Source organism: Bos indicus, chromosome 21, assembly GCF_029378745.1.
Source record: "Bos indicus isolate NIAB-ARS_2022 breed Sahiwal x Tharparkar chromosome 21, NIAB-ARS_B.indTharparkar_mat_pri_1.0, whole genome shotgun sequence".
Taxonomy (NCBI): domain Eukaryota; kingdom Metazoa; phylum Chordata; class Mammalia; order Artiodactyla; family Bovidae; genus Bos; species Bos indicus.
The window spans coordinates 19,442,525-19,464,108 of NC_091780.1; the positions used below are offsets into that span (position 1 = coordinate 19,442,525).

General features: G+C 48.4%; 1 protein-coding gene across 6 annotated transcripts in view; it reads right to left on the minus strand.

Annotated features, from left to right (window-relative positions):
* Window positions 1-21,584, minus strand: part of NTRK3 (neurotrophic receptor tyrosine kinase 3) — a 423,069-nt gene that overhangs the window by 292,267 nt on the left and 109,218 nt on the right. For all 6 annotated transcript variants that reach the window (XM_070775074.1, XM_070775079.1, XM_070775075.1 and 3 more), the window contains one exon: window positions 5,569-5,637. In XM_070775074.1, the coding sequence (XP_070631175.1) occupies window positions 5,569-5,637 (69 nt within the window). The remainder of the gene's footprint in view (window positions 1-5,568; window positions 5,638-21,584) is intronic.

Below are 21,584 nucleotides of genomic sequence, written 5' to 3' on the forward strand. Positions count from 1 at the left end.
TGCTTTCTGAAGTTATAGGGGCAATAAAGAGGTCAGGTTATTATCATAATAACAGTATTATTAGTCTGATTGTTTATTTACTTATTTTGCTGTTGTTGGTTGTTTAGTCACTATGCTATGCTAAGTCACTTCAGTCGTGTCCGACTCTGTGTGACCCCATAGACGGCAGCCCACCAGGCTCCCCCGTCCCTGGGATTCTCCAGGCAAGAACACTGGAGTGGGTTGCAATTTCCTTCTCCAATGCATGAAAGTGAAAAGAGAAAGTGAAGTCGCTCAGTCGTGTCCGACTCTTAGCGACCCCATGGACTGCAGCCTACCAGGCTCCTCCATCCATGGGATTTTCCAGGCAAGAGTACTGGAGTGGGGTGCCATTGCCTTCTCCTTGTTTAGTCACTAAGTCATGTCTAATTCTTTTGAGACCTCATGGACTGTAGCCCACCAGGCTCCTCTGTCCATGGGATTTCCCAGGCAAGAATATCTGAGTGGGTTACCATTTCCTTTTCCAGGGGATCTTCCCGACCCAAGGACTGAACCCAGGTCTCCTGCATTGCAGGCGGATTCTCTACCACTGAGTCACCTGGGAAGCTTATTTACTTATTTAGGCTGTGCCGGTCTTCCCTGCTGCACAGGTTTTTCTCTAGTTGCTGTGCGCGGGCTTCTCATTGTGGTGGCTTCTCTTGTGGTGGAGCAGGGACTCTAGGTGCTGAGGCTTCAGTGGCTGCGGCTCACAGGCTCAGTAGTTGTGGCACACGGGCTTAGCTGCTCCAAGGCATGTGGGATCTTCCTGGACCAAGGATGGAACCCAAGTCTCCTGCACTGGCAGGCAGATTCTTAACCACGGAGCAACCAGGGAACCCCTTAACCAGCTTGTTTAGTGACTTGAAGAGCCGTGGCAAGCAGTCAGTGCCAGGACTGGGAGAAGGAAAGTGCCAGGATTAGCACAAAGCCATCCCTGAAACCAAGTTAATATTTTACCAAGTCGATGAAATCTGCAGATTATACCAGATGTAATTATCACTTTGCTTTAAGAAAATGAAATATTCCAATCTATTTTAATCATGTCTGCTCTGTGCGTGCAGGGTATTAAGAGAAGCCTGTTGGAGATACACTAATGGTCCTTAGGGTATTTCTGAAGGGTTTCTGCACCGTGAGTTTATATCCTCTGATGCCTCTCGCTTTTGCCTAAATTGTATCATGGGATTCAGAATCCAAGCTTCTTTTCTTTCAAATTCATTCTTTATCTTGGAGGCAATCTCTTTGATTCTTGCTTGGCTTTCTCATCAGACCATTCCCATCTTCTTGGTAATGGGAAGACACCATCTTACCCAAACCAGAGACTGCAGAGAGCACTGTGCAACGCCAACTCAAATTTCCCTAAACCCGTGCTATTGGAAGACTGCCGGCTACTCTGATGAAGTCTTGAAAGATGCTTCCAGTTTTTATCAGTAAGAAAAAACAGACCGGACCAGTGAGAAGCAGTGGGCCAGGTGCTCAGCCAAGACCATACCCTTCATCGCACAAGAGTAAATGAGAAATGAGTGAAAGAAGTGTCTGGCACATGGCGAGGGCCCTGAGATGCTAACTTGTTTGGATTTTTTTTCCCCTTTGGATTCCATTGTTTTTCCCCCATTGATTCCAAGGGGAGCTGCCATGTTGAGAGTGGCTTCTGGAAGGTGATGCAAAGCATGTGGGCTGTGGGGCTCAGTTGGGTCAGAAAAGAGCTGGTCTTTGAAAAGAGCAGACCTGGGTGGTAGCAATGCTAATAATCACAGTACTAATTCCCGTTACTTGCCATGTGATGTTGGATCAGTTCTTTCACTTGGCCAGGCCTCCACCCCTCATCTGTCAAACTGGAGAATAAGGACATCCCCACCCCGCTGTGGGATTGTTCTCTGAGATGAGAGTGGACCTCTTAGACATTGCTGCTGTTGTTTAGTCGCTCATTCGTGTCCGTGTCTTTGTGACCCCATGGACTGTAGACTGCCAGACTCCTCTGTCCATGGGATTTCCTAGGTAATAATACTGGAGTGAGTTGCCATTTCCTCCTCCAGGGGATCTTCCCAACCCAGGGACTGAACCACATCTCAGCGCCTCCTGCATTGGCAGGCGGATTCTTTACTGCTGAGCCATAGGGGAAGTCCTTGTATACATTAGGGACTCAGTATACATCTCTTCTTTCTCCTTCTCTGCTACTGGAAACGTCATACACACTCAGCCTTCTGATGGGGAATCCCAACAGCATTCATTCTTCTATCAAGGATCAGAGGAGGGGCTGGTTGGGGCAGGCAGAGATCCCCCACGAAGGAATAAAATGTGCTAAGAAGCTGTCAAAAGCCCCAGTTCAAGCCTTCTGTTCCTGCAGAAGGTCGCTGGAAGCCTCACACCTCTACCCTTGCGATGATCTGGCTGCCCCAGTTCACAGAGCCATCTCCTCTAGGACCAACAGTCTTTCTTCCTGGAACTACCCAATCCTTCCCCACACCCCAGCCCGCAGGCTCCATTGGGCAGACCCTGGCAGTCTACATGGCTTGTGGCAGATGGCGCCATGTGGACTAATCAGGAAGTCAGACAAGAAAATACGACCCCCTCTTCCATTTGCCAGGAACTGGGATTGTTTGGATTTTAATCACAGCCACAGCTAAGAGCCAACATGCGGCCCCTCCAGCCAAGAGATAAATTTTCCACTCTCAACATTCAATTCTTCCTCAAAAAAAAAAAAAAGACCCCTATCAAGCGACTGCTCCCTCAGAGAGGGGTTTCTTTATTTTCCAATATAATTCTTTTCTTATTTAACAATATGACAGAAATAAAATACTCCGTGGACATGGTGCTTCTCCCACAGTGACTCGGCCTGGAGGGAACGTCTTCATTCCACCATAAGTCACAGCCAGCTCACTGGTGTATTGATCCCGGGCAAAGATGAATGCAGAGTCCCATGAGCCTCTGGGAGAAATCTGACATTTTCTTTAAATATATATCCATGGAACAACTGTTTCTAAAACTCCAAGAAACAGGTCATGGGGGCAGCACACCATTGATTTAGCAGCCAGTGACTTTTAGAAGGAGCACTGAACGCTGTCTCGATAATTCCAAGGGCAGCCCAAGAAGTCCCCTGGAGAGATGCTGTCCCTAGACTCCCAGAGGTGAAAGGGCTGGGTTCTTGGGAGAACTAAATGAAAGATTCTCAAGAAAGAGAGCCCCCAACTAGATCCTTTAGGGCAGGGCCCCTGGTCAGTTTTAAAGCAAGGTAAGGAAAAACTGCAATCACACATTTGTTTGAAAATTATCATAGAATGGATCCATCCTTGGATTGGAAGGGTTTTCCTGGTGGCTTTGATGGTTAAGAATCTGCCTGCAATGGGAGAGACCTGGGTTCAATCCCTGGGTCGGGAAGATCCCCTGGAGAAGAGAACGGCTATCCACTCCAGTTTTCTTGCCTGGAGAATCCCATGGACAGAGGAGCCTGGTGGGTCACAAAGAGTCAGACATGATTAAGTGACTAACACACCTGGATTGAAAAAAGACTGAAAAAGTTGGGAGATGGCTGAGCATAATAGTCAAGATCTTGAGTCCATATGCTGCCATTCAACTAACAGGTGACCTTAACCAAGATACTTGGCCTTGCTAAGTACTCCCAGGGTCCCCAAAGGTGAAGTGATAGTAGTCATTCTGACCTGATAGAATTGTTATAAGGATTAAATAACATGCTTAACTCAATAGATTGCTTGGCACAGTGCCTGCAACAAACTAAGATCTCAGAAGTCAGCATTAGTGGTGATCAAAGCAGTCAGGTTCATTTACCTTTAACATCTTGTCTACCTACAAAGATGGGAATGAACACAAGTGCATCAGGTGGACCAACCTGACGCTGAGATATCTCTGTGACATTGTCCAGTTTCTCTGTGTTTTATAAACTAACGAGTATATATTTGGGCTTCCCAGGTGGCGCTAGTGGTAAAGAACCTACCAATGCAGAAGACACAGGAGACGCCGGTTCAATCCCTGGATTGGGAAGATCCCCTGAAGGAGGGTATAGCAACCCACCCCATTTTTCCCACCTGGAGAATCCCATGGACAGAGGAGCCTGGCGGGCTACAGTCCATAGGGTAGCAAAGAGTCAGACACAACTGAATCAACTTAGCATGAATGCACATGAGTATATATTTACCTTTTTTCAAGATCAGAAGTTTTTATTGATGTACATCTGATGGTAGCCATATATGACCTGATATATGGTAGCCATATATGAACTCTGATCACTACAGCTATTGTGCTTGTGGCAGAGGAGAAGGCTAGTGGGAAGGGCAAAGTCCTAAGGTAGGAAAGCGGTTTGATCCTAAACCCTCCAACACTGTCAAAGAGACCCTCTCTGCCCTTCCCATCCCTGGAATGGCCTCTTTCAGCATCATGTAGGCACCTACTCCATGAGGATGAGTAGGGTACATACAGGACTGTCATGGCAATGTACATATTCTTCCTCCTGACAAACTGGGTCAGAAAAGGTTATGACTCTTCCTTGAACTCAGGTCTTAACCAGTTGGAAGGAGAAAAAGTTGAAAGGCCAACAGCTTGGGCAGGGATCCAAGGTCATTCATTGCCTCTTGGTAAAGGATAGGAAAGCAATCTGCATTCAGTGAATTTGGATCGGAGTCACCAAGTAAAGGAGAAGACACGTGAGCAGTGTCTCTGGAACACTGAGTCCCTAATTCCATCCATGTCTCAATTCCTTTGCAGTTTATTCCTTGATTTGTTCTCTCAACATAATATGCCGTCCTTCGTGCACAGAGCTGACCCTGATGACTCACACGACAACATGAGTTATTTTTTCCAGCAGTGGTCCCAGGTTTTTCACTCATCCATCCAATATGTGTTTGTGGAAAATGGCTAGCTGGGGTAGGAGCACACTGATCAGGCTCAGAATGCATCAAGGCTAAGCTTAGGTCCACAGGCAGATTGAATAAATATATGGGCTTTGTCCCTTCAAGATGCCCATACTCAAGCCAAATAGGCTGACAGAAGATCATGAGAAGTGGAAAAGCCATGCAATCTGAAACTAAAGGCTTATGTTCAAGTCCTGGTTCTGCCAGTCCCTAGCAAGGTGATCTTGGCTGTGTCTAACATGCCTTTCTGGAGCTAAAAAACCCTCACCTTAAAGGGTGGAGATACCATGGGAAGCATAATAATACCTACCTTGATTGACACTAGTGATGATAAGTCAGAGGTCATGTAAATGAAAGCACACCTAATAATCTACTTACATATTACAAATGTTATTTATTATAAACTAACTCTCTTTATTATTATAAATTCAATACTGTTATTAACTAATTACTAACAAGTCACAAAACTACATCCTGCTAAGAGATGAAATTCCTATTTTCTGAAATGTACTATGCCCAGAAAGAGTATCAGAAATCAAGGGATGAGGTGACTCCCTCTCACTGAACATGGTACACCCATGTCATCCACCCCAAAAACCCCTTCAGTTGTATGCCCGGCCTCCAGTGGCTTCACCCGACCTCTGACCACCACTCCACCAATTTGGACAGTTTTCAAAACTGAACTTACAATTCCCGAAGACTCAGCGTCTGGAAGAGCTGCCATGAGAGTGTGGTGAGCCGGTTACTTGACAGGTTTCTGTAAGACGGACAAATAAAGAAAATTAAAGGACAATCTGGAATAAGTCTCGCTCTGTGTAGTAAGCATGGTCATTTCATGGGAGCCTGGCTCAGCTGTGCTTCTCCTTCGTTCCATTCGGCTAACAGCACATCTGCTAGTAGTCAAGGCTAAAGATCATGTCTTGAGAGGATGCTGAGATCTTTTAAAGAAAAGACTTTACAAATCGAATGGAATAAATAAATTAATAAAATTTTCTTGGTCATTCTCTGCTGTCCTCTCACCACAAAAAAATTTCACCTTTTTAAGCCCACCCTCTTTCAGGAGGACAGGGAACCCTCAGGGTAGAGCGTGTACAAACCAGCAAGTATTTTTTTCAAATGAAGTACAGTTGATTTACAATGTTGAGTTAATTTCTGCTGTACAGTGAAGTGATTGTTACACAAAAGTACATTATTTTTCACAGTATTTTCCATTATGGTTTATATAGGTAACTGAATATAATTCCCTGTGCTACACAGTAGGACCTATTGCTTATCCATTTTACATACAGTAGTTTGTATCTGCTAATCCCAAACTCTTAATTTATCCCACCTCCCATTTTTCATTACTGAGGCATAGTTGACTTACCAAAAGATCTGTACATATTTATATGTCTTAATGAGTTTAAAATAATATATATAAATAAATGATCACCATAAACAGTGCCATAAACTTAACTGGCGCCTCTAAAAGTTTCTTCCCTCCTTTTTTTATAATAATATTTAATAGAACACGTACCCTTTTCCCAAAATTGTAAGTGTACAATACTGTATTGTTATTGTATATTGTATATGCCCCACCCTGTACTGTAGATACCTGGGACTTCTTCACCCTTCATAAGTGAGGCTATTGTGCCCTGTTACCAACAAACATTCTTAACATTCACACAAGTCAAAAAAAAACTCCACACCTATAATTCCTTCAAGCCAGTCCCTCCCTCAGCTACCCTGCCCATCGATGATCAAGACATCAGCCTTTTTGTTCACACTTCTGTTCCCCTCCTAATGGCTATTTAATTGTTCTCATTAGGATGTACAGGGAAAGGAGCAGTCATTAGTCTTCTGAATAAAAGAAGAAACACACCCACGGTTATTACTTTGCCAGGCTCAACAAACAACTTTCGATGTGATAACAGTCCTTCAAGGCAGCAGCTGGAGACGTTGGAGTCCAAGTGGCACCCCAGGAACTGTGGGGATTCATCTAGTGATGAGAAAGGAGAGCAGTAAAGACTGCACTTAGGTAAATACCTATCCACACACACAAGCACGTGCATATTTATGTCTATCAAACACGTCGGTAACAAAGGCAAGCACAGGCTCCTGTTCATACACATATGCCTAGACTTACAAGTGCACCTATATTTAGAGGACTTCTATAACAAATATTTGTTCACAGCCAAATATAGGCTCCACTAAGGAACGAGGGGGTGGACAGTAGATAAGGTCTCTTGGGAACATATGTTCAAGTTACAAATGAATAAGCAAGAGAATTGCAGTTTGTGATGAGTAGAATAAAGGGTCTAAGCAAAGTCAGGCAAGAAACTAACGGGGCAGAGAGTCGGGGCTATGTTAGAAGTGTGTAAGGCCTTACTGCTTATCCATTTTATATACAGCAGCTTGTATCTGCTAGCCTAAAACTTCTAATTCATCCCTCCTTTTTTATTTTACTATTAAGGTATAGTTGACTTTCCAAAAAATTTTGTCCATATTTAATGTATATGTATTGATGAGTTTAAGATAATATATATCTATGAAATAATCGCCATAAACAAGCATTCTGAACATTCCACAAGTCAAAGGCTTCCACAAATGCCCTCTGAGAGGGGACACTGGAGCTGAGACAAGAGGAGTGAAGCTAAGCTGAGGGCCAGGGAAGGTGTGTTCCAGGCAGTGGGAGCATCAGGTGTGAAGCCCTGAGAGGGATAAGGGAGCCAGAAAGGAGGCCAGTGAGAAAGGAAGTAGGGGAAGTGTGGTCTGGGATAAACAGGAGGGAGACTTCCCCGGCAGTCCAGTGGTTAAAACGCTGCACTTCCAAGGCAGGGGTTGCTGGTTTGATCCCTGGTCAGGGAACTAAGATCCCCATGCCATTTGGTCAAAAGATGTTAAAACTAAACGTAGAGTAAGCACCCAGAAGGGGCCATGCCACACCCACCTTTTGGGCCAAAGTAAGGCGTCTGGATTTTACTTTAAGGAACAATGGGAGAGCACCGAACGGTGTTAAGTAGGGACGTGGCGTAACCTAACCAGCATCTTTAAAAACAGGAACCCAAGACTGGAAGCCATCAAAGCAATTAGGAGATGCTGCCATATTCATAGCTGATGAATTCATAGCTGATGAATTCAAGCTAGGTGGTGAGGGAGAGCTGCCAGAATTCCTGTGGGGTTGGATCAGGCCACAGAGGGAGACTTGAATGCCCAGGAGAGTGGTGCTGTCATTTAATGAGCCCAAGGCTGCAGAAAGGTCCCCACTGGAGAGTGGCATGGAGATCAAGACCTTCCCCCTTGCAGACACTAAGCTTGAGATGCCTGTTTGATGTCCACAGAGAGACATAAGACAGCCTGCTGGATGTGTGGGCCTGGAGCCCATTGGAGAAGCTCATCCTGGGTGAGGTCACAGAGGGTAATCATGGCTCATCGGAGGAGCAGATGTTCAAAGCCAAGGACAAGCTGCAGGACAGGGCTTCCCCTTTGCATTTGAGGCAGCTCTATCTTGGTGACATGGGCTTCCCTGGTGGCTCAGACAGTAAAGAATCTGCCTGCAATGTAGGAGACCTGGGTTGGATCCCTGGCTCAGGAATATCCCCCAGAGAAGGAAATGGCAACCCACTCCAGTATTCTTGCCTGGAGAAGGCAGAGGAGACTGGTGGGCTACAATCCATGGGGTCACAAAGAGTCAGACATGACTGAGCAACTAGCACTATTTGGGGGCAGCCCATGACTGTGTGGGGGAGGAAGACCCCATTCTTGGGGTGCAAGGGACTGGGGACAAAGGGAAGGTCTCCAAGGAGGTGTACCCCAAACTTACTGTCACACTCTCTCCCCAACTCCCAGCACTCTCTCCTTGGCCCTCTTTAGAAGGGCCCCTCATATCCCCTCGCTGTCACTAACTTCCTCTCTGCAGGGCTGTGGAACGCTGGTGTGAATGCCAACACAGCCTAACCCTATAGCCTATAAACCAAAAGCCTATAAACCTCCTTTTAATGACTGAGTAATACTCCATCATGTAGCACATCTTTATCCATTCATCTGCCATTGAATACTTAGGTTGCTTCCATGCCTGAGCTGTTGTAATAGTGCCCCAATACAGTACCACAATTAAAAAAAAAAAGCCCATAAACCTTAACCCATCTGCATGCTCAGCTTCACAAAACCCCTAACAACGGCATATCTTTTTCCTACAAACCGCCTCATTCCCCCACTGAATTGGAAGGGAAGGTGGCTGGAAGAACTGCATGACGACCATGAGGACACCCAGGCGCCCAGCTCCCAGCAGAGCATCTCCTGCTCAGAAGGGAGGAGCAGGCGATCAGACATGTACGCCCGTTAGAGTCGTGACCTTACACCCGGGAGTGGACCTGAGCTGAAGCTCGGGGTCAAGAATAACAGGATTGGGTACCACCCTAGGTATCTCCATTACCATCAGCTGCTCTGATGTTTCCATAAAGGTGAGTTTATGCATCAGAACCTTGTTGCTGGTTTACACATAACAGCACCAGAGGCAGCAGAAGTTAGAAAAGGCCCTGGGGCCTTGAGCTCTCTGCCCGACTCCAGTACAGCCTGGAACAGAGTTCCTGGTTCTAAAGCTGAGCAGCGGCTGCCATAAGAGGCAGCAGCCGGGAACCCCAGGTTCACCGCGCCCTGGGAAACATGCCCTGCCCCCGCCCCCACAGGAAGGAGGAGGCACGGACCCAGGAGCAGTCCAGGTAAAGTGGGGACCCTCGCCCGTCTCTGAGGGAAGAGCAGCCCGGAGTTCTTGGGGGGCCCGAGGCAGGGAGCAGGCTGCCAGCAATGTCCTTTCACAAAGGTCAAGTTTTGCTACATTAGGCAGAAATGTCAAGAGAAAATTGGATTCTGAAAGAAAGAAAATAACAGGCATTCTGGGCAAATAAAGAATAAGAAATTGCATTATCTCCTTATTACAAGTTGAGGGGGAGGGGCAGGGGAGACCGGATACAGGGGAGGGGGGATCCCGCTCTCCCAGGGGTGTCCCCTCTGTAGCTCCCCACCCCAGGCCTCCCCCACCCACCAAGCCCCAACTAGGGGAGAAAGAGCCCCTTGCATTCCTTCAGTTCTTTGGCCAGATGGAGCGGCCATGGCAGGACTCAAGGGCTTTGTCCATGACTGCCCTCTTCTCTTCCTCCTCCTCCATGGTCCACAAACCACCTTCACCTCTGGGGTCCAGAACCTCTTCTTCTCTCACCTCCTCCTGCCTCTCCACATCATCTCCAAGACCAAAATCTGCATTCACTAAGGGCTTACTCAGTACCAGCTACTCCGCTACTTGGGGCTTCCCCACTGGCTCAGTGGTAAAGAACCCACCTGCCAATGCAGGAGACTGGGTTTTATCCCCAGGTTGGGAAGATCCCAGAGAAGGAAATGCCAACCCACTCCAGTATTCTTGCCTGGAAAACCCCATGGACAGAGGAGCCTGGCAGGCTATAGTCCACGGGGTCGCAGAAGAAGTAGACACAACTTAGCAACAAAATAACAATGATAACAACTCATTTACCCACTTTTGCTTTCTCGATTTCATTTAATATTTACAGCAACTGTACAAGGTGGGTATTGCTATGATCTCCATGCAATAGATAAGGAAACTGAGGCTCAGAGGCTGCCAATCAAAGTTGAACAGCTCTGAGCAGTCTTAACGTCAAGACTCCAGCAACAGGCAACAAAACGACATACCTAGGAACATTTGCAACCAACACACAGACATGTAAATGCCCAGGTCCACATACACACAGCACAGTGCCTGTCCCCAGAGAGAGCAACGCTGTGCTGCCCAAGTCCAGGGAGGAGAGCGTATACACAAGCTGGACAACCGCACACCGCGGCCTGCCAGAGACGCACAACAGAAGCATCCAGCCCAGAGGCAAACGCACACACAGAGCACAGTAAAGGCAAGCATATTCACCCCCAACAAGGCAAGCAGGGCACGCCTCCGGCCATCCTGCCCTCGGAGGCATCTACAAGCACTCAAGGTGCTGGGCAGATCGGAAAGATGAGGTAAAGAGTTTTAACTGACTTACCACCCGCTTACCGCCCACTGCCCCTGCTTTTCCTTCTAGCTGATGCCTCGCCTGTATTCACCTGTCATCAGTTATTGATGGGCCAGTTACCCCACTCATCAGACAAAGGTTTAATTAAGAACCATCCTGCCTCTGAGCTGCATAGCAGCCCCGAGCCTCCTCCCCCACAGAGCCATTATCACCCGTCTCTGACTTTTGCTCGAGTCCGTGGCCAGTTTCCAAGTCACCTGACCGCTGGAATTAATTTGGTGAGCAAGATTTTACGAGATGATGCATCAAACCCTTTCCCAAAATCAAGCCCCATGACCTTGCCCCGTATGCCTCATCTGAGACTACCAAACAAAGCCATTAATTTTGTCCTGCACTATTGCTCCTCTCACAGCCCAGACTCTGGGGCCCAGAGTAACTAACGGCGGTGATGCAGCTCCTGGGTGCTCTGGAAACAAGGCGCCAGATGGCCAAATCTGACCCTGAGCGGGAGACAGGCTGAGGTCGCCCCTCCAGCATTAGCCCCGTGGTGAACAGAGGGAACCTTAGGATGGAAAGTAGTTCCATGACCCTCCTAAAGGGGAGCCCAACTGCAGCAGGATGGAGCCCCAAGATTTGGGAGGATGTCACCCTCTACCCTGGGAACCCTACCATCCAACAAAAGCACTCAACACGGACCCTGAAATGTAGAGAAGGACAAGCAAGGGAAGGCGAGGGGGGCTAATTGGGAGACTGGGATTGACAATATGCACACTGCGGGCACAAAGGGACATGACTGAGCGATTAGACTGAACTGGACTGATCTTGCTGTGCTCAGTGCTTCGGTCATGCCCAACTCTTTTGCGACCCCATGGACTACAGTCTGCCAGGCTCCTCTGTCCATGGAATTCTCCAGGCAAGAATACTGGAATGGGTTGCCATTTCCTTCTCCAGGGGATCCTCCTGACCCAGGGATCAAACCCAAGTGTCCTGCATTGGCAGGCAGGTTCTTTACCATTAGCGCCACCTGGGAAGCCCCATATATACACTGCTACTGCTACTAAGTCCCTTCAGTCATGTCCAACTCTGTGTGACCCCAGAGACGGCAGCCCACCAGGCTCCCCCATCCCTGGGATTCTCAAGGCAAGAACACTGGAGTGGGTTGCCATTTCCTTCTCCAATGCATGAAAGTGAAAAGTGAAAGTGAAGTCCCTCAGTCGTATCCGACTCTTAGCAACCCCATGGACTGCAACCCACCAGGCTCCTCCATCCATGGGATTTTCCAGGCAAGAGTACTGGAGTGGGGTGCCATTGCCTTCTCCACATATATACACTACCATATGTAAAACAGACAGCTAGTAGGAAGCTGCTGTATAACAGGGAGCTCAGCCCAGTGCTCTGTGATGACCTGGAGAGGTGGGATGAAGGTGGGAGGGAGGTTCAAGAGGGAGGTGATATCTGTAAACTCATGGCTGATTCACAAGTGGCGCTAGTGGTAAAGAATCCTCCTGCCCATACAGGAGACTTAAGAGATGAGGGTTCTATCCCTGAGTCAGGAAGATCCCCTAAAGGAGGGCATGGCAACCCATTCCAGTATCCTTGCTTAGAGAATCCCATGGACAGAGGAGCCTTGTGGGCTACAGTCCATAGGACTGCAAAGAGTCAAACACAACTGAAGTAGCTTAGCACACATGTGGCTGATTCATGTTGTACGTCAGAAACTAACACAGACTGGTAAAGCAATGTTCCTCCAATTAAAAAAACAAATAAAAAAGATGGACTCTGCAATCAAAAGAAGCCAACCAGGTGAATACTTCTGTTCCCCAAACACTGAGACAACTGGGGGCTGACCCTCCAGTTTGCTAAAAAGGTTGAGAAGGAGATGCTAATTCCCACCCACGAAGCGATGCTGAAGATGGAAGTCTCCGTGGACTTTCCAGATTAAGGCTGCGGCTGACTTCGGAAGTGCCTCCTGTCCTACCAGCAGAGGCTGGCCCGGGGCAGCCTGGGTCTTAGGACTCAAGTGTGGAACGGACTGTTGGCCACAGCTGCCTAGCTATCCCTATGCTACCAAGCCCTCAGAAGCATTGAACATATCCAATTGGATACATTTTTCACAATCTGTGTTAAACCCTGGCTGCTCCTCCCCCAACCCAATTGATTTTCCTTTTTCTTGACTTATTGTACTAGCTAGGATTTTCAGTGTGATGTTGAGTATAAGTAAGACAGCTTATTTTCCTTGTTACTAAACCTAGAAGAAAAACATCCAGTGTTTCATCACTGAATATGATGTTATTGTTGCACTTTGCTAGGTTTCTCATAATTTCATCTGCCTACAACCTTATTTTTTTGAAATTTGGGAATGTAATGTATGGCAATAGATATTAAAGTAAATATTGTTTTTTCATCTTTGAAAACAAAAAATTATTAAGGCTAAAGGAGGCCATGAACCCTAATCCAATATGGTTGGTGTCCTTATAAGAAGAGATTAGGACACAGACATGCATGGAGGCAGATGACAAAAAGACACCAGGAGGAAAAGTCAGTGTCTACAAGCTGAGGCAAGAGGCCTCAGAAGAGAGGAACCCTACTGACACCTTAATCTTGGACTCCCAGCCTCCAGAACTGTGAAGAAGTCATCATTTCTGCTGTTAAGGCCACCCTGTCTGCAGCATTTATGGCAGCCCTAGCAGACAAGCACACCTATCCTCGCCCCTCTTTTGCCCCCAAGGTCCTGACAGCAGAGTCGGCTGCCCAACTGTGATCTTGGAAGCATCCAAGTCTTGATTTTCAGTCCCTCCCTCTCTGTACCTATGTTTCATCACCCCAGGAAACCAGCTTCCCAATCAGGGTCCAGCCACGAAGATGCAATCTGGAGCCTGTCCGCTTGGTCAGCTCCTGCCCTGGGCATATGCTAGTCTTCTCTTGCAAAAGATGGTTACAAGAGAGCACAGAGACCCAGGAGTGTGCCCAGCTGGCATCCCAATTGTGAATGCCATAGTCACTGACTTTTCCTAGAGGATTCACCCTACTGCTTACAGAAAGCATTATTCTAAGAACCGTACGAAGCTCCAAGACTTTGGCCACCTGATGCAAAGAGCCAACTCATTGGAAAAGACCCTGATGCTAGGAAAGTTTGAGGGCAGGAGGAGAAGAGGGTGACAGAGGATGAGACAGTTAGATGGCATCATCGACTTAGTGGACATGAGTTTGAGCAAACTCTGGGAGGTAGTGAAGGACAGAGAAGCCAGGCGTGCTGCAGTCTACGGGGTCACGAAGAGTCGGACAGGACTGAGTGACTGAACAACGAGCTCTAAGCATCAGGCGTGGCCACCCAGAGAACAACAAAAGGCCACCCCCTTCACTCTCACAAGCTCGCGGGGGCTGTGGCTTGGTGACGTCATCATGATGTAATTCTGACTTCTTCTATCCACGAATGCAGCATATGAAAGAGGCCGTTCTTCCTTCTGAAGACCCCACACCCCCTCAGCAATTTGTCTCTGCCTTTCGAATTTTTCCCATGAAAGAACTATCTCTTTGGTCTTCTTGAAGACAGTCAACTCCCCCCGCTGCTAAGCCACACCAAGATTCGTTTGAAATTGCTGACGGATGTGGAGGAAAAGTCCAAGAAAGAAGAATTCCTTGATGCAGCACTAGCCCTACAGAGAGTTTGCTTTAAAAGGAACAAACCACAGAGAAAGAAGAGACTGGCAGAACCAGCAAGCTTCTCCCAGAACCAGGGAGCTTATACTTCATGATCTTGAACGTGGACTCTGCACACACCAGTCCCACACCAGAGATGCCTGCTGCCCACCATGGGGCGAAGTGAGGGTGGCTGCCCTCAGCCTCCTTGAAGGAAGGAAGCTCCCGGTCATCTCATCACTAGGGCTGCTGCCGACCCCCGAAGGGCCCCCCCTGAGCCGACCCCCTAAAATCCAGCCCCTGAGACAAGGAAGCAGATGCTGCCACCCAGTGTTCCTCTTGAAGGCCAAGGAGTGTTTTTCTACATCGTTGATATATTTGCTTTTCCCTCAATTAAATTGCTGTAAAAGGGGGGTGTGGGTTAAAGCCATTTGAGCCATTTTTATTCAGCTAAATTACACTGGATGGCTCATTTAATGAACTTTAATGAAGCCAAAATGCTTTCTCTAATCAAATCTCAAGTGACGTGACTGGTGTCTTGACCTGAGATCAGGAGACTGGAGGCAGCTTGTCCACAAAGCCTGGGGCTGAGCTAAACCCTGGGTTTCCCAGAGAACGTTCCTGGGAAGCCGAGGTCTTCTGTGTGCTAATGGGTATTACAAGGCCAAAAATCTCATGCTGCTTGAAAAAAGTGGCACTAAATGAAATTAAGCAGGCTTATTTACTGCAGAACTTCTCAGAACTTTTACCGAGTGAAGGATCTGACCCATCGAGTCTCTCAAATTTGTTGTTGTTCTTGTTTGGTTGCTGCATCGTGTCTAACTCTTGGTGACCCCATGGACTGTGGCCCATCAGGCTCCTCTGTCCATGGGATTCTCAGGCAAGAATACTGGGGTGGGTTGCCATTTCCTTCTCCAGGGGATCTTCCTGACCCAGGCATTGAACCTAGGTGTCCTGAACTGGCAAGTGGATTCTCTACCACTGAGCCACCTGGGAAGCCCCTCTCAAACTTACTGGATCCCAGAACCTTCTTCATGAAATGTCAGGCAAAAATAGTCACTGCACAAAATATACTGAGAGCTGGGGTCCCCGAACTCCGGGATCTAATACCTAATGATCTGAGGCAGAGTTGAAGCAATAACAACAGAAACAAAGTGTACGATAAGTGTAATGGGCTTGAATCATCCTGAAACCATCCCCCTCAACCTCCGGTCTGTGGGAAAAACTGTCTTCCATGAAACCCGTCTCTGGTGCCAAAAAGACTAGGGACTGCTGATTCGAGAAATGATGGTCATAATAAGAAGTGTATGTTTGGTCCTTATCCACAGTTCCTGACACAGAGCTCCCGGAACCCTTGTTATTTCCTTAAGGACAGATAAACAGGAGCATCTTTTGTTATAAGACTCAGTCTCCTGTCTTCAGTTCCTAAAATTGCTTCAGAGAGTAAAGTGACTTTAGAAATCCCCTAAAGACGTGCATCTGGTTGTCAGGAGAATCAACTATGAGTAGAGGGTTGGAACTTTTAGCCCCACCGCTGATCTCCAGTGAGGGGAGAGGAAATCTATCACCAATGGCCAGCGATGTAATGAGGCCCCCATGAAACCCCAGGAGGATAGGATTTGGGGTTGGGAAACCAGAATACTTCTGTGTGTCACCATGTCAAGCTGCAAACTCCATGGGGACAGAGGTTCCCTTGTTTAGGACTTTGTTCTTCATATCTCTTTATCCAGCTGTTGATTTTTTTTTTTATATAGTTATTTATTTGGCTGCACCAGATCTTAGTTGTGGCAGGCAGGATCATTAGTTGAGGCATGTGAACTTAGCTATAGTATATGGGCTCTAGTTCCCTGACCAAGGATTGAACCCAGGTCCCTTGCACTGGAAGCATGAAGTCGTAGCCACTAGACCACCAGCGAAGTCCCCATCTGGCTGTTGGCTTGTATCCTTTAATGTCCTTTGCAATACACCACTGATCTAGAAAGTAAAAGAGTTTCTTGAGTTCTGTGAGCCGCACTAGCAAATTGATCAATGGCACCCCACTCTAGTACTCTTGCCTGGAAAATTCCATGGATGGAGAAGTCTGGTGGGCTGTAGTCCATGGGGTCGCTAAGAGTCGGACACGACTGAGCGACTTCCCTTTCACTTTTCACTTTCATGCATTGGAGAAGGAAATGGCAACCCACTCCAGTGTTCTTGCCTGGAGAATCCCAGGGACGGCAGAGCCTGGTGGGCTGTCATCTCTGGGGTCGCACAGAGTCGGACACAACTGAAGCGACTTAGCAGTAGCAGCAGCAACAAGGAATAGGTCATCAAACCTCTGATTTCTAGCCAGTTGCTCAGAAACCCAGGTGACAACCTGGACTTGCGATTACCATCTGTAGTGGAGGGTGGTCTGGTGGGACTGAACCCTTAATCTATGTAGTCTGATGCTATTTCAAGGTAAATAAGGTCAGAACTGAGTTGAATTGTGAGACCCTCAGCTGGTGACCCAGAATTGCTTGATGGCGGGGAAAGTCACGTTAGAATTGGATGCAGATTCATTAATCATTGAATGCTAAAGTCAGCAAGCTATGGCCTGTGGGCCAGCACTCTGCTTTTGTAAATAAAGTTTTATTATAAGACAGCCATGTCCATTTATTTGCACATTGTAGCTTCTCTCTGGTGGCTCAAATGGTAAAGAACCCACCTGCAATGCAGGAGACCAGGTTCCATTCCTGGGTCGGGAAGATCCCCTGGAGAAGAGAATGACTACCCACTCCAGTATTCTTGCCTGGAGAATCCCATAGGACTGGTGGGCTACAATCCACGGGCGTGCAAAAAGCTGGACATAACTGAGGGAGTAAGCATGCATGTACTATGTCTACGGTCCAGGTGGGATAAATATCTTCCAAGATGTCCACGGCCTCAACCACGGGATCTGTGAATACATCAGCTTCTAGGGCAAAAAAGACTTTGCAGATGTGATTGACGGTATGAATTGAGATGAGGAAATTACCTTTAATTATCCTGTGGCCCCAGAGTAACCACAGAGGTCCTTAAAGGTGGAAGAGGGAGGCAGAGAGGTCAAGAGGGCTGCAACACAGAAGAAAGCACAGAGAGATGTAATGGGGGGAGGGGGTCAAAAGCCAAGACATGCACATGACCTCGAGCAGCTGGAAGACGCAGTGAAATGGATTCACCCTTAGAGGCCCCAGAAGGGAACCCGGCCTTGTCAACACCTTGAGTTTAGCCCAGGGAGACCCGTGTGGGACCTGTAACCCACAGAGTGTAAGAAAATCACTTTGTCTTTAAGCCAAGTCCACAGCAACTTGTTACACCAGCAAAAGAAAACAAACACAGGTCCCTTCTGCACTACAGCACCAGGGTTGAGCCGCTGTGACAGAGACCGAAAGGCCCTCAAAGTCTAAAATATTTAGTATGTGGTCCCTGGTGGCTCAGACAGTAAAGAATCTGTCTGCAGTGCAGGAGACCCAGGTTTGATCCTTGTGTCAGGAAGATCCCCTAGAGGAGGAAACGGCAACCCACTCCAGTATTCTGGCCTGCGGAATCCCATGCACAGAGGAGCCGGTGGGCTACAGTCCATCGGTCACAGAGTTGGACGTGACTTAGTGATGAAACAACAACAACCCCAAAAAAGGCCTGAAAGTCAGCTTTGCTCCTTCACTTCGCTGCTTCATACCAGACCTCGAGTGTCACCGAGACTATTCTGGGGGATTTAGTCCCTGGGAGTTTCTTTTCAGACAAATTAACAAAAAGCTAATTGCCTTGAAGTACGTGAGCAGTCACTGGAGCCCTGGGCAGGCACAGCCCGGCGGCCACAGCCTGGCAGATGCAGGCGTTTCCAGCAGTGGCCCGCTCAGGGGCAGAGCAGGCTGGCCTGGCTGGGGAGCACCACCACCCCAAGAGAGGCTCCAGTCCATGGAGGATGATGTGGTGATGGGGGCCAAAGCATCACACCTACTCTTTACTCCGGAGCTGTCGTGGCGGGAGAAAAGCAAAGATGCAGAGAGCATCTGTGAGAAAACCTGGAAACAGCGATACAGTCTGCCCTCTGCATCCTCGGGTCCCACATCCACTAATTCAACCAACCATGGATGGAATTCACGGCTGGTTGAATCAGTGGATGAAGAACTTGCACATAGCGAGGGCAGGTGGTGCTATGCTGTTTCACATAAAGGAGCTGAGCATCCTCGGAGTCTGGAATATGGCCAGAGTCTGGGAACCAATCCCCCTAGATGATACTGAGGGATGACTAGTGTAGAGAATAAGAGTGAAGCAGGGACTGTTGAGGGAGGAGGGAGCCAGAGGTGAACCTGGTGCAGGCTCTGCCTGGGCATCTACATGAGATGCTGTCAGGACCAGGGAAACCTGAGACCAAGGGAGGCAGGTGGGGAGGGAGACAGGCAGGGGCAGGAAGGCCATGCTGCTCTTCAAGATGCAGAAAGCACTTTCCTGCTAATTACCTGGTAGCCAGGCCAGTCACCTATCTTCATTCTGAGATCTACTCTTGGGATTTAAGGGAAATTTATGAGAGTCCCTTGAACTGCAAGGAGATCAAACCAGTCAATCCTAAAGGAAATCAAACCTGAATATTCACTGGAAGGACTGATGCTGAAGCGGAAGCTCCAATACTTATGACACCTGATACAAAGAGCTGACTCAGTGGAAAAGACCCTGATATTGGGAAAGACTGAGGGTAGGAGAAGGGGGTGACAGAGGATTCGATGATTGGATAGCATCATTGACTCACTGGACATGAGTTTGAGCAAACTCTGGGAGGCAGTGAGGGGCAGGGAAGCCTGGTGTGCTGCAGTCCCTGGGATCACAGAGTCAGACATGATTTAGTGACTGAACAACACATGGTTCTCTTACACTTGTGAGCAAAAAGTTGCTTTGGGCCTTTTTAAACAGAAATTGGATTAGGCTGACATGGCATCCCAACCCTCCTTCAAGATGAGCACTTGAAGAAACACAGGCCAGGTGTGGATTTGAGGCAAGCATCTGCAGAGAGGTTTTCCAACTCAGTATCAGCATCACCCGGAGGCTTGTAAACCAGACAGCCGGGCTCCACCTCCCTCCAGAGATTCTGACTCAGGCCAAGAATTTGCATTTCCAGGCAGCTCCCAAGGGATGCTGATATTGTTGGTTTGGGAAGTTTACTTCAAGAACCACTGATCTAGTGAAGTTTTGCTTTCCCAGTGAGTTTACTTTACACGTATGCTCAGTCACTCAGTCGTGTCTGACTCTGCGACCCCATGGACATTAGCCCGCCAGGATCCTCTGTCCATGGGATTTCCCAGACAAAAATACTGGAATGGGTTGTCATTTCCTCTTCCAGGGGATCCTTCCAACCCAAGGATTGAACTCACGTTTCTTGCATCTCCTGCACTGGCAGGTGGATTCTTTACCACCGAGCCACATGGGAGCACCTGTCAAATCCTACTGTCGGGAAAGGTTGGACGATCAAACATACATAAGAAAATAAGCATGTAAAGAGACACTCTGTCAGGAGCTAAGCAATTCCTATAAAGGCTCCTAGGAACAAATCTCATTGTTCATAGCTAGGAAGGGGACTTAGCCATCCCCGCCTGCAATTTGGTGGAGGATCGCCAATGGGGAGATGCCACTGAGAAGTCTGGAGAAGGGCTGTCACCACACTGGAAATTGATGGAAATGAACAAATTGGATCAAAGTGCCTCCTGGATTTGCAGGATGAATCTGTCTGCTTTCCCTACCCTCACCCCTGGCCCCTCTCCTTAGCACGATTTCTGAGCGTGGGACCCAGGTTTACCACCTGGAGGTTGTTTTAGGGAAACCCCCATGGGGACTCCCTCCAGGAAGGAGGGCTTTTGGAACTCCATGTCTGGAGACCCTGGAGGATGAAGGGAAAAGTGAGAGTCAGTGAAGGAGACCCAAGAAACGGACCTGTGGAAAGGGAGCACAGAAAGAACAAGGGGACAGAACCACAGCCTCCAAACCAACGAGTGCGATCCCTGGGGCTGGGGAGCACGGCGAGTGGAAGGGCCACCGGGGTGAGGGCAGAGAGGGTGGTGCTGGAGAGGCAGGCGGCAGGCAGGTGCATGGCAACAGCGGGCCAGAGCCACACTCTGGGAGAAACGATTGTGCCTGTGGCTCTATGCCAAAGGCCACACTCCTGGCTGCCTGAGGAGTGGCCCTCTGGAGGAGCTTGGAGATTTTCTAGGAGCTTAGAGCACAGTGTCATCGATTAGGGACAAATGGCTAACTGAGACCACTCTCTGGAGTGGCCAGGGCAAAACAGAAGTGACTTTGCTGACAATGGCCTGCGGGCTGTGGGCTTCTATGAACCAGAGCAGTTCAGATTCCCTCCCCCTCCCTGGCCCTCCCCATCCCGGACCACAGACTGCAGAAATAAGGAGCTGAAGATGCTGCCTGCCCAGCGTCTGGCAGAGCCCAGAGGACAAACAAATGCCACTGGTGCTCAGGGCCTTCTCCTCTGCCCAGTCTGGCCAGGAGAGTCAGTCACAAAGAACATCTGAGGAACTGGGTAACAGATTAACCTTTAAGATGGAGTTTGCACGGGCAAATGCCACTGCAGGGAGCCCCGTGTCAGCCCGTGTGATGGAGACCCTCATCATGTCCTGGCTGCACCGCTCCGTGAAGCCGAATCCTGTCGGGCAGGCAGAGACTTTCCAAGCGTGGTCCCCAGACCAGCAGCAGCAGCAGCAGTGTGGACTTGGAAATGCACATTCCCAGGGCCCCCACCCCAGGGCTGCTGAGGAGGGCACTCACGGGGTTCACCCAGCATCCTGTGGTATCAAGCACTCCAGGTGACGCTGACTCAGGCTTAAGTGTGAGAACTGCTGGCTTACTGGTAAGTAGCCCAGACTCTGGAGTCAGACCATCCGGCTAGATGCTGGGTGGCTCTGGCCCTCCCGAATTGGATGATTCTTCCTGAAAAAGTTACTGAACCTCTCTGGGTCTCAGTCTGTGCGTCCAAACCACAGAAGTCAAAAGCAGAAGGCTTAAAGAGCAGCCTGGAAAATCAAGATGAATTAGTGCATGTGCCCCAAAACAAGTTCTTGGCTCA